The 17,830-nt window shown below is 31.1% G+C and overlaps 2 protein-coding genes across 2 annotated transcripts; one reads left to right on the top strand and one right to left on the bottom strand.

Annotated features, from left to right (window-relative positions):
• LOC109345286 lies at positions 7,880-13,178 on the top strand. Its single transcript, XM_019584190.1, has 12 exons — positions 7,880-8,195; positions 8,605-8,784; positions 9,200-9,310; positions 9,444-9,776; positions 10,076-10,252; positions 10,337-10,621; positions 10,716-10,838; positions 11,000-11,197; positions 11,367-11,620; positions 11,725-11,926; positions 12,220-12,525; positions 12,665-13,178. Exons 1-12 carry the CDS (start codon positions 8,013-8,015, stop codon positions 12,959-12,961), a joined length of 2,649 nt encoding a protein of 882 aa, XP_019439735.1. The 5' UTR covers positions 7,880-8,012; the 3' UTR covers positions 12,962-13,178.
• Positions 13,633-17,333, bottom strand: LOC109345287 (receptor-like cytosolic serine/threonine-protein kinase RBK2). Its single transcript, XM_019584191.1, has 9 exons — positions 17,097-17,333; positions 16,448-16,554; positions 15,944-16,336; positions 15,587-15,838; positions 15,256-15,410; positions 15,017-15,096; positions 14,763-14,898; positions 14,505-14,654; positions 13,633-14,212 (listed from the first exon to the last, which is right to left on the bottom strand). The coding sequence occupies exons 1-9, from the start codon at positions 17,129-17,131 to the stop codon at positions 14,009-14,011; spliced, it is 1,512 nt and encodes a 503-aa protein (XP_019439736.1). The 5' UTR covers positions 17,132-17,333; the 3' UTR covers positions 13,633-14,008.

The raw sequence follows: 17,830 nt of genomic DNA on the forward strand, positions 1-17,830 counted from the left end.
GTTTAATTTTTTAAACACAAATCCTAACAACACACAACGTAATAAATTTTGTCAACCCTAACTCTAATAACAGAACACAATAATGAAAAACACACATAATATTTTGTTTTTCATTATTGTGTTATGTTATTAGGGTTAGGGTTGACAAAATTTATTATGTTGTGTATTGTTAGGATTTGTGTTTAAAAAATTAAACCATAAAACTAATAATATAACGCCCACAAGTTAAAAAAAAATCAAAAACTCTCCGGTTGCCGATTTAGGGATAGAAAAAAAAATAAAAAGTATAAAACTCCCCCCATTGACGATTTAGGGAAAAAATATATTCTAATAAAACTCCCTCCCCAGTGCCGATTTTGGGGGAGGAGAGAGAAAAAAATATAGAAATCGGCAATTCCATTGCCGATTTATGTAAAGTTACACTAGTCCTATAATTTTTTTAAAAGGTGCACCAAAACCGTAATTTTTCGATCAAGGTGCACCACATGTGTAAATTTTCCGTCAAAGTTAGATGGGAGAGAGGTGAAGTAATGATAATACAATTTTTTTTATTTTTTATTTAAAAATTATAATTAACAATGAGAAATGGATAATAATGTAATTATATAATTTTACTAATTGTATTGAGTTATTTTGACATTTTTTCACTAGAAAAACCCTACATTATAGAAACTATAAAAATAGACACATGAATAATTTTAGAGTACTTTAATAACCCTTCAAAACTTCACCCCCTCTTTCACCCAACTCCTGACAAAACAAAGGAAAGAGTTTTTAAAGTAATGCATTCTCTTGTCTTCCCTACCAAAATTAGAGTCTAAACAAAACCTTAAGGAATGATATGATAATGTTTCACTAATAAGTGCATTAGCCATACACACAAAATAAAACCCAAGCCTTAAAATAAAAAAAATGAAAAGACTCATAGTAATCAATTTGAAGTTAATTTGATTGAGTTTTGGATATTGTATAAAGTAATTAAAAATAGATGTAAGTTGTGGGTGGTCAAAGAATCCCTGAGGTGCCAATTCATCCTCAAGGGTCAAGGCATTGGCTTCTTTCTACTTTATAGCCACACGCGTCTTTGCTTATTGATTACTTGATTAGAATGGGTCACAATTGTGAGAGCACTTTTTAATTAATTAATATAAACTATACTCATATCTTAGCTTAAAGTACTTTTTAATTAATGCTCTATCTCATAAATAAGATAGTTTTGAATTTTTGTTTTGGTATTATTATACTAGCGTGTTGACAGACACTTCATAAATAATATACTTGCATTTTTATTTTATGATATTAAGTATTAAATTTTTATTTTTTATTTTAGAGAATTAGAATGTTTTTTATTGGATGTACTTCATGTTATAATTTTTGTATTTATTATAATATTCAACTTAAGGTGAGATGTATTAATTATAGTTATCTAGGATTATATGATTTTACTTTATAAATAAAAAATATTAAGGTCAAAATAGGAAAATAGAATTATGATGGTAGTGATTTCAAATTTTGACTTTATATATAACTAGTGTGTACAAGCACTTCGTACCTGCCAGTCAATATTACATGTACTACGTATTCAATTTTTATATATTTTATTTTTAGAATTAGAATGTATTTGTTATAATTTTTATGTATTTATGATAATGTTCAATTTATGTGAAAGATATAATTAATTAATGTGTTGGTGGTGTTTATTTATGATTATAAGGTCTTTTTGTAAAAATTAAATAATGTGAATGACAAAATAGGAAATAGAAATTACATCATGGTGGAAGTTACATCATGTTTTGCCTTTATATATAACTAGTGTGTACAGGCACTTCGTGCCTGTTGGCGAATATTGTGTGATACTACATATTCAATTTTTATATATTATATTTTTTTTTTATGATAATGTTTAATTTAAGGTAAGATATGTGGTTAATTAATGTATTGGTGGTAGTTGCTTAAGATTATATAGTTTTTTTGTAAAAATTAAATAATATTAAGGACAATATAGGAACTGAAAATTACACTATGAGGAAAGTTATTTCAAGTTTTCGCTTTATATATAGTATATATATATTATAGATATAGAATATAAAATATAGATGATATTTTCACCGTACAATAAATAATTTTATTATCAAAATATCATTTTTTTACTCAGATAATTTGAGTGAAAATAAAAAACAATTTAGTTTTATTAATTAATAACATTTTCAGCAAGCTATATACGATTATCGAAAAAGTTAATAAAATTTTACATTCTCTCCTTCCACCCTCTTGTTTTGTTCACAACAAAAATATGTGAACTTTGATGTATAAATAATATCAGTGTTAAGTGATCTAAAGTTTGCTAAACACATACTTAATATTATGTTAGAGAAATGTTAATCCCAACACCACTTTTTATCACACAGCTTTTTACACCTAAATCACAATCATTTGTCAACAACATATCATTTATTTATTGTTATTTATAAAGCAAAGTGTGTGAACCTACAAAATCCATCATACTTCTTAAGCATGCTTTAAAAAAATTGATTTCTATCCGGTGTAGATTTAAAAAATTGTTTGAAGATATAAAAATGATTATATATATATGAGCTCTACGACCTAAGAAATTAGGGCATGCATGTAGCCTTTCTGTCCATGTTCTAGACTTTTATAATTCTAAAAGGATTATTATAATAATATTTGTTTGCTTTGAAAAATATAACTTCACATGAATATAAAGAAAATAGAGGTGTAATATATAGTTCTGTAAAATTGACGTGGAGAACAAAAGATAACATGAAAATTCCTCATGTAGTGGCAAGAATATGCCAAGCAATATTGCTCCATAGTGCATCTATAAAAGTAAATTAACTTTTGACAAAATTGAATAGACACTTATATTTTTCGGTTTAAAAACGTAGACATTTATTCATAAAGTGGAATTGGAAGGCTTCAATCTTTACACACACAAGAAAAACAAATTAAATAAAGATAGTGGTATTTGATACCATCTCTTTTAGTTTTAGTCATGATTCATGCAGATAACTTTTACGTGAGTCTTCTTTAGTATAAATATTATATAGCACGTATCATTATATATATACTAATAAATAAATGGAAAATATAAAATAACGTCCATGAATTAATTCTAATTTCATGTTTCTAAATATTATATCTTCGTTAATTTAAGTTAACGCTTCCTTTTTAACTACTACATCAATTCTTAAACCTCCCATTTTTAAATTGATGTAACTTTTTCAATGGATAAGTGAATTATATTAATTATGACATTAAATTTGAAATATAAATAAATTACTTAGCCATAACAATTTACTTTCATTTTTAACTTCCAGCATATATCGCATGATAAATTTATTAAATAATATAATATGAAGATGATACATTCCATATAAAAAAAATAAAAATGCAGGTGACCGGCATAGAGTGCCGGTCGACGCGCTAGTAAATATAAGTACAAAACATTTTTTTTTGTTAGGAGTACAAAATAGTTTTACAATAATAACATGATTAAGAACTGCATCATTTAAATCTATATTTCTTAAATATATAATTGTTGCGAGTTGTGGATAGATAAACACCAAATGGAAAATTATTTTGGTAATTAATAACACCAAATGAGGATTTATAATTAAATAATTCGAATATAAAAATATTAATCCCACCAACCAATACATTTTGTAAAGACCACAATATATTGATAATATTATTATGAGTTAACTATATCAATTAGGCGAAGAAGAAATTTACATTGTTTCATTGAAATTTTTATTAATGTAAGACATGATTTAGAACATGATTTGAAACAACACATTTATATGATTAGTTAGATGAGACACAATCGCTGAAGATGTGGAAAAGTCGTTGTGATGCTAATTAATCTTTTATGCTAGTCATGTTAAAAATATTTTTATTCGTTGATTATGTGATACATTGAAAACTAAATTAGTCTTTTTATGTTCCTTCGTGGGGTTACTTGCTGTCGTTTTGTCACTAACTTTGTTGAAATAAAAATATTAAACATCAATTTAATTCTCTCTCTTTTTTCATATTTAATTTCTCTCATGTTATAAGAGAGGAAGAGAAGATCTAATTTCACTGGATCCAATATAAAGCAAGTTTTATATTCAGAAATCAGAATCTATTTGACACAACAAACTAGGAAATTGTTTGATAATTAAATATTGAAAAATTAGTTTATAAAAAACTAGAACACTTTTTAGGTAGTATTTAGGACTTATTCAGCATGTTGTAGTTATTTTTTTATTCAATCAATAAGTTTGTGGAGCATTCTAAGGAGACTTCGTTGTGGCTTTTGGAGAAAAATTAAAATCACTCTAGCATTCATTTGAAGAGTCATGTTTGACTAGACTATCGATATTATAGGAATAGAGATCACCTATCTCTTCGACATGTGATTTTTGTTCGGATAATAGTTACCTTCCTAAAACGTGACGTAGCTTAATGCGTTAATCTTGGTTTAGCAAGTCACAAATTGCACAAAAGGAATAAGCATGAGTTGCTGAGAATATTTTGATGTCAAAGAGAAAGTATCCATACAATCAATCATGCAAATAATCTTTCTATAACCGTTGTCCCCTAGTTATGCAACCCATGGTATATAATAGTGAGTTTAGGGTTTAGTCCTGTTTATTGAATTTGAATATTCACTAACTCGAGTTGGACGTCAAACCGGGAGAGGTCCCGTATTAGGTCTAATAAGTTTAAATGGTTAAACTATCTGGTCTAATCGGATGATTTGTTACATAATTAATAATTTTTATCTATAAATATATAATTATATATAAATCTAAAACTTTATATAATTAATAATTATGTATAATTATATTGAAGTAATATTTCTTCACTTTTTTGGAATCGTAATAAAACAAAATATTATAGCAGTGTTTTAAGTGAACCATCCGGTTTACTTCCCAGGTTAATCCAGTTTACATGGTCGGAGTGAAATTTTCCCGGTTCAAAGGGGCTCAACTCTCATTCGGTTAAGACTGCAAACAAAGTTGTTTTCAAGCCCAGTCAACTGTCAGACTGATTCTCACAACACTAATATTCACATTGAATGGCTATTTAATTTAAGCTAATTAATTAAAAAATGTCATATATACTAGAATTAACAAGTGTTGTGCTTTCCCAAATACAAAATCATTTCATCCGACATAGAACCTGATCCTTTTGTTATGCTTGTCCCAAATGCGTAATTGCCACATGGTTCCACCCCAGAATGAGTTTAGTCCTTCTTATCATTTTTATGTTAATTTATACCAGACTAAAACTTGGATGTGTGTTAGTATATATAAAAATAATATGAAAAAAATGTATGCACCAATAATATATGAGTTTTATATATTGTTATTGTATCATTTATCATTCATGTTTTATTATTATCCACTCTTTGAAAAATAATAATATAAATGAACAATAAATATGTATTGTTTGTATATAATTCTTTACAATGACAATATATAAATATTAGAAAACGCCACCAATTACATTAAACAATTATTTAGAGATTTTAAAAATAGAAACTTTGCCACAATGAAAATTGAGACATTAAAATCTATTGAAAATCTCAGTTTCTAAAACTGTCTATTTCTTAACCTTTAAAGATGACTTTGGGGCAGTTGTCCCTTTTTTATTTCCTGATTTATACGACTTGTGTTCTTATTACCAATGATGTCAAAACTGGACTGTATCGACCCGTTCAACTGAAAAACTGGTAAATTAGTCTCCTAATTGGTACGGTACAGATGTTGAACCGACCAAGTATCAAAACCGGTTAAAAATCGGTCAAAACTAGTGAACCGACCGATATTTCACTAAACCAGTCTGTTTATACATATATTTTTTTTGTTGAAAAAAACTTAAAAAACTCATTACAAGGTGATTCATCTTTCCAATCCTTCTTCAACACTTCAAGGCACATGCTTCCAAGGCATACTTAGATTACACCTTTTGGTTTCTAACATTCGTGTGTAGTCTGAGTAACATTTGTGTAATCTTGGAGTTCTATCTGAAGATAGGATTTGGTGCAAAAATATAATATCGATATGAGACAACTTTGACTATTTAGTGTTAAATGTTAAAACTTCAAATTTATTTGTTTTGTAGAGTGAGTTATGAACTTGTGTCATTTATTTATATTTTGTGGTTGTTAAGTGATACTTTTGGATTGATATATGTTTTGTAATTTAGACTTTGAATTTGTTAAAAACTTAGAGTTGTTTGTTTACGTGAATTTTGAGTAGATTATAAATATGGATTATAAATTTGAGTATCAACCAGTTTGGAATATTTTTGCTATAGGTTTATATATATAAGTAGGTATGTCTGGTTTAACCGACATGCGGTTTAATTACTGAACTACCGATTAAACCACTGTACCACTATATCAGTACCCTGACTGATTTAATAATTGATACAGTTTTAACAATACTGCTTATTACAACTAGTATTAATCATGTAATTATATTAAGTTCTCTTTTGTCTGGTGTGAATATGTGATAATGGCATGTTGATTCTCTAACTGCAGATTCTAACTTATTTTCTTGTCACCTCATGGACCATTAAGGCATTAGCCCCAAAAAGTATGCTTGTAACGTTTTTCAACCATGGAATAAAATAGCACCGACCTTTACAAGTCAAATCATCAATAACCCCTTAACAAATTCCTACTATACTCTAATAATGTAAATAGTGATTGTTCATAATTAATTAATAAAGAGAAAATGACGTATCAACTAACTTATATAGTGTCACTTCAATGTTCATTATATTTAATTATTATTAATTCTTCAAAAATAATCTAAATAAATAAATGTGTAATGATTATATATAAATTTTTATATTGTCAATACATATATATTACGATTATTAATAAATAAATAAATGTGGTTCAACATACGACTTAGGGTTTTAGAGTGTGATTTAATTTGGAGGGGAAGAGAAGTCATGGCTTTGTAAAACCCACTTGTTTGGTAGTTGAATGAAGGAAATAAGAATGTTTTGGAGGATTTCTCAAACCATTTAGACATCTTCATATATCTATTTTTAAAGTTCATACTCTGAGGTTATTTGAAGATAAAATGTGAAAATACCTAAATATTTTTAGTAATATTATATAATTATATATTATTGTCAATTTCTCATTGTTAATTACATTTTTAAAGGAAAAATAAAAAAATTCTTACATTATGATCAGTTTACCCTCCTAATCTAAATTTCATACTCCCGAACAAGAGAAAAAATTGCATTCTTTTTCCCTTCTTCCTCCCTTTCCTAACCCTTTGATCTATTTCTTTCCCTCATAACTCCTAAATAAAACAAATCTTTAATGAAGAATGAGAAGACATCTTTTGTCTCACAAGAGTGTATCATTTCATGTGTTATTGTGTATAATTGGTCAAAAAAATAGTTAATTATTAAATTTTTAACTTAAATATATTTTCCAACCAATTACAAACAATAACCAATAAGACATTCATATAATGGTGTATGTAAGGTTGTGTTAGATTTGAGGATAACCAAAAAGGTTAACAATTCAATTTATATTAGTGACATTTATTGGGAAGAACATTTCTTACAAAAGGTAATATGGCAACAAATGTGCTTACAAAAGGTAATATGGCAACAAATGTGCTCAAGTTAGTACAACTTTTAATGTCTCGGTGGTCTCAGAAATAGAATAATACAGTACCTATTACAAAACCAATAAACACACGTACATTGTTTCTTATTTTGGTATTCTTCTTCATTTCACTTCCTCTGCACCTTTCTCCTCCTCTCTTGTCTTATAATTCTTTCATCTTTGCATGATTTTCGTGATGTTTACTTTATGTATTTGAATGAGAGTGAAAATATGATATTATATATATATATATATATATATAATATAGTCCGAGTTGATCAAAGCTCTTCAAGTTTAAGACTTTTCAGCTTGTTTTGAATCATTGAATACAATACATTTCTGGGTTACACTTGGAATACAGAGAATGTTGTTTCCAATGAGGTTCTGTGTAGCTATTGTTTTCATTACAATAGGAACTCTTAGCACTGTTTTTCATACTGGAGAAGGAAGGCCTTATCGGATTCTTCTGGATACTGATGCTGACACTGATGATTTCTTTGCTCTTCTATACCTTCTGAAGCTTAACAGATCAGAATTTCAATTGGAGGTGAGAGCAAAAGATAGCAAATTCAACAACCATAAGTTACCTTCGTTGGTCTTTTTTCTTTTTCATGCTTTTCGTTGAGAATCATTACTTTGGTGAGGTAAATATTTGGAATCAAAGCAAATCTTACTGATGAAGATTGAGTGCTTTTTTCTGTTGGATAAATCAAGCATCTGACACAGTGAAAAGAGTGTACTTTTTTGAAAAGTAAATAAATTATAGTACTTTGTTTGTCTTCATGTGTTGTAAAGCACAGACATATAATCTGATCTTATGAAGTTGTCACTGCATATTTGGTTTGACTTGGTGGATATGGTCATGTTTTACGAAGTATGAAACATTTTGTGCATTAGTTTATTATTATTGTTATTATTCATGAAGGATTTGATTTTGTGTTGTTTTGATTCTTCAGGCAATAACCATCAATGCAAATGCTTGGACTAATGCAGGGCATGCAGTGAATCAAATGTATGATGTACTTTACATGATGGGGAGAGATGATATAACTGTTGGAGTGGGAGGGGAGGGTGGTATTCTCCCAAATGGTACCATACTCCCAAATGTTGGTGGATATCTTCCAATCATAGAACAGGTATGTCCTATGTACTATGTTGAGTTTCCGAGCATCTACTTGTTGTCCTATAAAGTGTGTCACTTCATGTGTCACTGCTTGTGATTGGTTGAAAAAATGTATTTAAGTTAAAAGTTTAATAATTAAGAATTTTTCTGATCAATCATAAGTAGAAGATGTGAAACACTGATACTTCAAAATGATTGTCATACCAATATCCATACATATTGTATTAGATACTTGGATACTTTTTATATACTTTTCATCTATATGTGTTTCAATTATTTTATGATAAACCATGCTTTTCATAGTTTGTAGTTTGGAGTGGTGGAATGAAGTGAATAGCTGCAGAAAAAAATGAATGTATTTATAATTTCTAGCTATATGTATTCCTTTTCATGAGTGATATATGTAATATTTCATTTGATTGAATCAGGGAATGACAACATCAGGAGGTTGCAGATACAGAAAGGCCATTCCTGTAGGATTTGGAGGGCGTTTGGACATCGATTCAAACTACGGCGTCCGGAAAGCTTTCCTTCCACAGGTATAACTTTCCTTGTAACTATCATCCAACAATTCATTGTTACCGAATACGTGGTACGTGGTACGAGTACATGTACACATTTTATTGTGTAAATTGATATTCAGTTAGTTCATTTGTTCCTTCATGAAAATAGGGAAGAAGGAAATATACTCCTCTAAGACAACCAACTGCTCAGGAAGTGCTTATTGACAAGATATCTGAAGGTCCTATAATTGTGATTGAGATTGGAGCACATACAAACTTAGCTATTTTCCTAATGAACAATCCACACCTAAAGAAAAATGTTGAGCATATTTATATCATGGGTGGTGGTGTGAGGTCAAGAAACCCAACTGGATGCTGTCCGAAAAATGATTCTTCTTGCGTGCCTCGGCAGTGTGGTGACCATGGCAATTTGTTCACAGATTATAATACTAACCCTTATGCAGAGTTCAACATGTTTGGAGACCCTTTTGCAGCATACCAGGTCAGTATGGAAATTTGTTCACAGACTATATAGTAACCCTTATGTAGAGTTCAACATATTTGGAGACCCTTTTGCAGCATACTGTGGCAATTTGTATTCTTACATTCATATTGTAAATCATTTAATGTTTCATTTATGTATACCATGTTAAAGAATAAAAAGTACTTGTTCAAGTCATTTTAAAATATATTATAGTCATAACTGTTTAATTTCATCAAGGTTCAGATTTGTGTGCTTATATGCAGAGATAAATTTACAGATAGTTTGGTTCTTGTAAAGTGTGTTTCATCTCATTTTAGGTGATTCATTCTGGTATTCCTGCTACTCTTGTTCCTCTTGATGCAACAAACACAATCCCCATCACTGAAGAATTCTTTAATGAATTTGAAAAGAGTCAAGACACATACGAGGCACAATACTGTTTTAAGGCCTTGAAAATGACGCATGATACTTGGTTCGATGATCAATACTACACGGTAATTGCTTATTTTATTTGTACATACATTTCTACGATTTTCGCTTATTAACATATCTTAGTATAATGACTTTATTGTTAGCAGAGTTATTTTATGTGGGACTCTTTCACATCTGGTGTAGCAGTCTCAATCATGAGAAACTCCAATAACCATAATGGAGAAAATGAATTTGCTGAAATGGAGTATATGAACATAACAGTAATTACTTCAAACAAGCCTTATGGAATTTCTGATGGCTCCAATCCATTCTTTGATGGCCTCAAAGATCCAAAGTTCAATCTAAAGAAAGGTGGTGTGCATAGTGGTCATGTTCAACAAGGACTTAGAGATCCATTTTGCTTTGTAAAGAATGGTAAAGGAAAATGTCAGGTAGTTGGTTTCACTTTTTGTTGCAAATTCAATACTTTACTAATACACATATAGTGACATGTTTATGTGTTATATATTGCAAAATGTTTTATAGGATGGTTATACAGCAGAGATTAAAGGTTCAGACTCAGTGAGGGTACTTGTTGCCACAAAAGCAAAGCCTAACAATGATATTGAAAGCCCACTTGACAGAGAATATTTCACAAGCTTCTTGAATGTAAGTTCACTTTTTTCTTATTTTGGTTCAACTTATTCAAGATTAAACAATCATTATGTTTTATGGTGAGGTAAAAATGCAATAGTTCATCACTGAATTATTTGTGCTATGATGTGGTTAGATATTAAAATGAGTATCATTTGTTTTGTGGTGTGTAACAGGTTCTAAATCAACCACAACATGCTGGGAGATTCAACTTCACTACACAATTTCCTTACTACAAAGAAGTGTTTTACAAGCCAGATTTTGAAAATAAAAAACTTGGGAAACCTGTTGTATTTGATATGGACATGAGTGCAGGAGATTTTCTTGCTTTATTTTACCTCCTAAAAGTGCCTGTTGAAGTAATCAACCTTAAGGTATTTCATTATTTGTTATACTTATTGTATATTCCACATTAACTCAAATGTTGACTCCAAAAATGAAAAATCCAATGTTTCTTCTGTTTAATTCTTGTTGCAACTGAATTATAGAGACATAGATTCACATAGCACCTTTGATGTTGGTTTTTGGTACCATTTGGTTCAGGCAATAATTGTGAGCCCAACAGGATGGGCAAATGGTGCAACAATAGATATCATCTATGACTTACTGCACATGATGGGCCGTGACGATATCCCGGTTGGTATAGGCGATTTTTTCGCAATGAATCAGTCGGATCCAATCTTCCCACCTGTTGGTGAGTGCAAGTATGTTAAGGCCATTCCTCATGGCAATGGTGGGTTTCTGGATTCTGACACTCTTTATGGTCTTGCTTCTGATCTGCCTCGTAGCCCAAGAAGGTGCTCCTTTGAGTTTACTTTCATGCCTAAGCAGTTCTTTTCAGCTGGCATACTTGTAAATTTCCAGTTTTTTTTCTTCACTAACATTTTGATATGTGTATCAGGTATACAGCAGAAAACTCGGTGAAGTTTGGTGCTCCTCGGGATACCGATCACCCTGAACTCAGACAACCACTGGCTATGGAAATTTGGGAGTCAGTATTGCAAACAATGGAACCAGGGTCTAAGGTTACAGTATTAACCAATGGACCCTTGACTAATTTGGCAAAAGTTGTATCACTGAAAAACATAAGCTCTAGAATTCAGGTAACATGTTACACATGTTTTTTCACCCTATTGAAATAGTGATTTTATGAAAATCTACAAGAACAATCAGCTGCATAGAAATTAGATGTAGGAGTAACCAAGAAAATGTTCATCATTAAATTGAATATTAGAAATGTAGTTAGGAAAATGCTATTGACATTCCAAATTGCATATCTACAGTTTCTATATGATATTAAGAGCGCTAATAGTCTCGTCTCGTCCATGTAATTAATACGATTGTAATTCGGATAGTGATACTGATGACATGCCATAATGTTTCCTAAATGTTTCAGGAGGCTTATGTAGTTGGGGGACACATCAGCAGAAATGCAAGTGACAAAGGAAATGTCTTTTCTATTCCTTCCAACAAGTATGCCGAATTTAACATGTTCCTGGATCCTTTAGCAGCCAAAGCAGTGTTTCAATCAGAAGTTAACATCACAATCATTCCACTCAGCATCCAGCACAAAGCAAGTTCATTTTCAACTATTTTACACCACTTACAAATGACAGAAAAAACACCTGAAGCCACATTTTCCAAGCGTCTGCTGAAAAGGCTATACCGATTGAAGCAAAGCCACCACAGATATCAACATATGGTATATAAGTTCATATTCATAACAAATTTCTTGGCCTCCTTTAAATCATAAGCTCATTATTGAGACTAGGCAAAATAGTTAGATTTCTACATTTTTTTACTTATTAAGAGATTAGTGCTTAATGTTTATAATGTTGCAGGATACATTCTTGGGAGAAATTCTTGGTGCTGTAGTCTTAGCTAATAGCCATTCAAGTCTTAATGCAAAATTTGATGTCAAACCCATTAAAGTCTTGGCTAATGGTGTTGAATCAAGTGATGGACAAATTGTGGTAGATGAGAAACATGGAAAATTAGTCAAAGTTTTAAGCCATGTAAATACTAAGGCTTATCATTATGTGTATGCAAAGAGGCTTGGTGATCAGAATCAATCAGCTAAGGTAGGAAGCTTTGAAGAGCAAAGGAGAAACTGGAGTATTCCACATGGTCTTAACTAGAGGCATTTGTTTATGAATCTATACCACACATCTTTTCTTATTCTACAAGTTTAATTTCTATAACTATTGATGTAAATTTTTTTACAGACATTTATCTACCGATTACGTGTATTACTTTTACTTAAGAGCCAATAATGATTAACACTAAGTAATGGACAATATGCTCACAATGTAAATCGTCAGTCTATAGATAATTTCTATAACCGTCATTCTTAATTATTTTGTCTATAACTTTCTTGGTCTCTTTATCTCCCATGGTTAGACTACACTACTCTCCATTTGATCTGCAAATCATGATACAACTTCTACATTTCTCTTCACATAGTAAAAAAGATGCTGAGGTATATTGTTGAGTGTACTGGTATAATTTTAAGTTCCAAGTGGAGCATCAAGTTGAACTCCTTACATCATATAGAATTTGATCCTTGAAAGTAACAACTTGATCATATTTTGGCAACTTTCACCTATTTAATCTCTGAACACCATACATGACATACCAAGAGAATAATCATGCTTAGTCAAAAATGATATATACAAATACTCGAACCAAAATATATATATTACATATAATAAAGGATATACTTTGGAAGCTAATTAAACAATTAAATCAAACATTCAGTGGAGTACATGTTCTATCTTTGTATAAACCATTAAACATGACTCAGTTAACATGAATTCAATAGTATCAGGATTTTTCCTAGCATAAACTACTAATGTTACATTAGAAAGATTAAACAACTTGGTGAAATTGGCATGTCTAATTGATCAATGATCGTCGAAAATTGTTAACTGAGGCTCACAGTTACACCCTAACTTCATCACCATTTTCTGGTTAAATAAATATTATGACTTGCAGACATGCACATCAGGTTCTTCCTCATTGATGTCTTCAGGCATATATATCTTCAAAGTTCAAACCATGTTCTGGCCAGCTCTGCATTCGGAATTGGAACCAGTTATATGTTCTGCAAATAAATCAATTCTTCGAGTCGTGTAGTTTCCATGTATGACAAGTGGCACATTATCTAAATCATAAGGCCATAATATCTAGTTTTCATTGCTTTCTTTTTTTATAGAGATACTGGATCCTAGAATAGTCTCCATGTATTTATCCCTCTCATTCAAAAACTTGGTTGAGTTGTAATCTTCTGCATCATTCAGTTCAACTGAGTATGTCCTTTGAAGTTTCGATCTCTGACGTCCCTTTATCATCATCAAGCTCTCTTCTTCACCTCTTAGTATCTTTAATACCTGCATACAACCATATAACAATAAATGCTCCATAATCCTTATCAATATTGCCAAATAAATGGTCTAGATTTAATAAACTTTGCAGCTATAACTCCTTCACATCCATTTCGAGAGAAATAATATCGATATAAAATGATTGGATTCTATTAATGATGCCAGATAAGTGGTTTGGCTAACAAGATAAGTCACATGATGCAAGACAATAGACAGAATCACAGGAAAGGATGATAAGGACCGGATATCTTGTGTTTCACTATATTTCTCAGCTATATGACTTTATAAAAGAACATGCCTGGTTCATGTGCGGTCGATGAATTGAAGACTGTTCTATACATAGAGAAGCTGTTAAGATTACAAGTTTCATTTGCTCTTCATCATAAGCATCAGCCAAAACTGGATCAACAAGCTCTTTGATATTGTTTGCAGATAGCAAAGGTTTGGCCTGAAAAAATGAATTATAGAAGACTACATTAGAATTGATACTTTCAATATCAATATGATAAGTAAATAGTTAACATTAGTGTATGGCTATATGCAATGGTAGACCTACCCACATCACAAGACTTTTCTGTGAGCTATCCAAAGCTTGTCTTCCAGTAATAAGCTCCAATAATAGCACACCATAAGCATATACATCAGTCTTTTCATCTACTATACCATGCAAGAAGAATTCAGGAGGAAGGTAACTGTTGTGACATAAAGAATGTTTGAAAATGGAAAGAAGATATAAAAAAGGTTAGATAATGGGAAAAAATGCAATTAATGAAGACATAGGAAACTTGTGAAAATGGTAAATGTACAAACCCAAAGGTGCCTTCCACTTTGGAGACAGTATGGTGAGTCCATTGGTCAGGCAACCACTTTGCAAGCCCAAAATCAGATATCTGGAGTATGATTCAAGTTAAAATTGTACCAAGAAACTTAGTTAAAACACTTCATATTTTAATCTGATTTAGAACATTAGAAATTCGTAAATGAAAATAAGATCATAATTGCTGAAAAATGCATGTTCCATGGTGAAATTTATCAGGTTTAAAAGGCACCTGAGGCTCAAAATCCTCTGAGAGAAGTATATTAGAAGCCTTGATATCTTTGTGAATGATCCTTCTTTGGCATTCTTCATGCAGATAGCGGAGGCCCTCGGCAGTCCCCAGAACAATCTTATACCTTAAGCTCCAATCCAGTTTCTCTCTAGGTCCTAAAATCATGTAAGGTAAGAAACCAATTACTTTTCTTTTTTTCCAAAATCTTTCAAAATGTTTGATACACCATCAAGGTTTCATATTGCGGACCACATTGCCTGATTCAGCCGCAATATTAAAACATTTGGTTTTATGCAAGTGCGACTATAACCACAAGTATAATATTGCATACCATAAAGTATGGATGATAGACTCCCATGTGGAGACAACTGAAGAACAAGAAACATTCCACCTTCAACACCATATCCAATCAATCTAGCAATATTCGGGTGGTCCACATGCACTATAATGCCCAACTCAGACAAGAAATCTGCAGTCATTTCTTCTTGGCTCCCTCTTGTCAACTTTTTAATGGCAACAAAGTTACCATCTTCCAATTTTCCTAAGTAAACCTCAGCATAGCCTCCCTCCCCAATCAAATTATCTTCACACAAAAAATAGAAAACATGATGTGACTTATGTAATCAGATAAAAATATATCAACTGAAAATGGAATCAGATTTGCACTGCTACGAAAAGGGTTTCGTACCATGTGTGAAGTCATTAGTTGCAGCCTGAATCTCAGAAAGACTGAAATTTTTCCATGAAGATTTAAAGCAGCAAAACTCACTATCCAAAGATGACTTAAGAGCAGGAGAACTAAGAGAAGGAATCAAGTCCTCCCTAATTCTTTTACTCTTTCTCCTTGTGAGCTTTTGAACATTTTTAAGTGGATGAAAAGTATGGAATGGCATTTGTGATCCTTTCTTCAGTAACTTAAAGAAACCTTGATGCCACTGATTATTTCCAGCACCTGTCAAATCTGGATGACCCTCTGAATGAGAAGTGCTTGCCCTTGAAGAATGGTTTCCAGGTTCTAGAGTTCTAGGACTAGAATAGTTCTCAGATTGGTGTCCCTCTTCAATATCTAAACCTCCCAAGTCTAATGTATTAATCATTGCAGCATTAGTAGAACATAATTAAACAAACCATTATCTTATAAGAATCAAGTTCAACATGTTATAGGAAAGAAGAAAAAAGAGGGTAATTATACCAATGGTTGAAAATGAATCAGAAAATCCAGTTCTTAGTCTTCTGCCTCTTACAGAATTGCTCTCCTTTTTCACTACTTGTTTCTTTTCAGACTTGTGGTCATCATTTCTGCAAATATAACCTTCTTTGTCAGCAAACAACATAAGAGTTAGACAACATTGTACAACTACCCTTACAATAATATGTGGGTAAAAACCAAAAAAATGTATGACAAAGACAAAAGTATATGTCACAAAAAAATATCAATGTAACATCAAGGCATTGTTCAAAACTTGCAACACAAGGAATGAAGGAAGAGAAATGAAATTTTGCATGTGGCATGAAGAAGTAATAATGTAACAGAAGAATATAATAACAGAAACAGTGACAAATTGACAGAATAATATGCATGAGATGAAAATGTGACAAAAAATTGCACCAGATAATAAATTAAACAATAAAAGCCATATGGGTACAAGGTTCATTCATCAATTTTTACATTATTATTATTATAAGATTTTCTTTAAAGCTGAACATGATGAACACTATGAATAATATAGCCAGTGCACAAAGTTGATAACAAAATATATAGCATGAAATTTAATATAATGGAGCTATGATTCCATGCATGCATGCCACCATTGATATTATTATTATTATTATTATTATACCTGGGGGAAGGTTGTGATTCTCCTTCATCTTTCATGGTAGCATTGGAGAGACAAAACCAAAACGGGAATGAAACACATGCATAGAGTGAAAGAGGAAGAAAATGCAAAGAGAGACATGAAAGTAGTGGTTGGCATGATTTTTCTGTCCCTTCCACCTTCTTAACATAAATATGTTGTTATTACATTTACACCGATTTTTTATGCCTAAAAAACGCCTTTATTAGTTCTTCCTTCTTAATCCAAATATTTACTTGTCTTCTCTATTTGTGTTAAAGGAATTCAAATATTAAAATAAATAACATGTTGGTGCAAAAATTGTCAAAATTATAAAAAATAATGACATTGCTATGTGAAGCCAACCATTGCCTTTTCCTCTTAGATCTATTTTAATATAACAAATGTGTAACAGTAGAAATATAAGTAAGAAACAAAAGAGAGAAAAATTACTGAAGGTGCCAAATAATCATATTTTGTCATCTTTGAGACAAAAAGTGTATAGGAAACAGAAGATGAAGGTTTATAGAAGAAGAGAAAAAATTGATCATGTCTCTGTTCCAACAAGTGTCTCACGAGGCTCTCCAGAGATGTTGGAGTCCTCAGTTGGGGAGTCAATCTCTATCTCTACAGCACCCATGATCGCAATTGAAGAGGTCAGAAGTGAGGAGCAAAGTGCTAAGAAGATTTGGGACTTAGGTAAAAGCATGAGTGTAACTTTTGAAGGGGAGGATAGGGTG

The sequence above is a fragment of the Lupinus angustifolius genome, chromosome LG04, assembly GCF_001865875.1.
Source record: "Lupinus angustifolius cultivar Tanjil chromosome LG04, LupAngTanjil_v1.0, whole genome shotgun sequence".
NCBI lineage: Eukaryota > Viridiplantae > Streptophyta > Magnoliopsida > Fabales > Fabaceae > Lupinus > Lupinus angustifolius.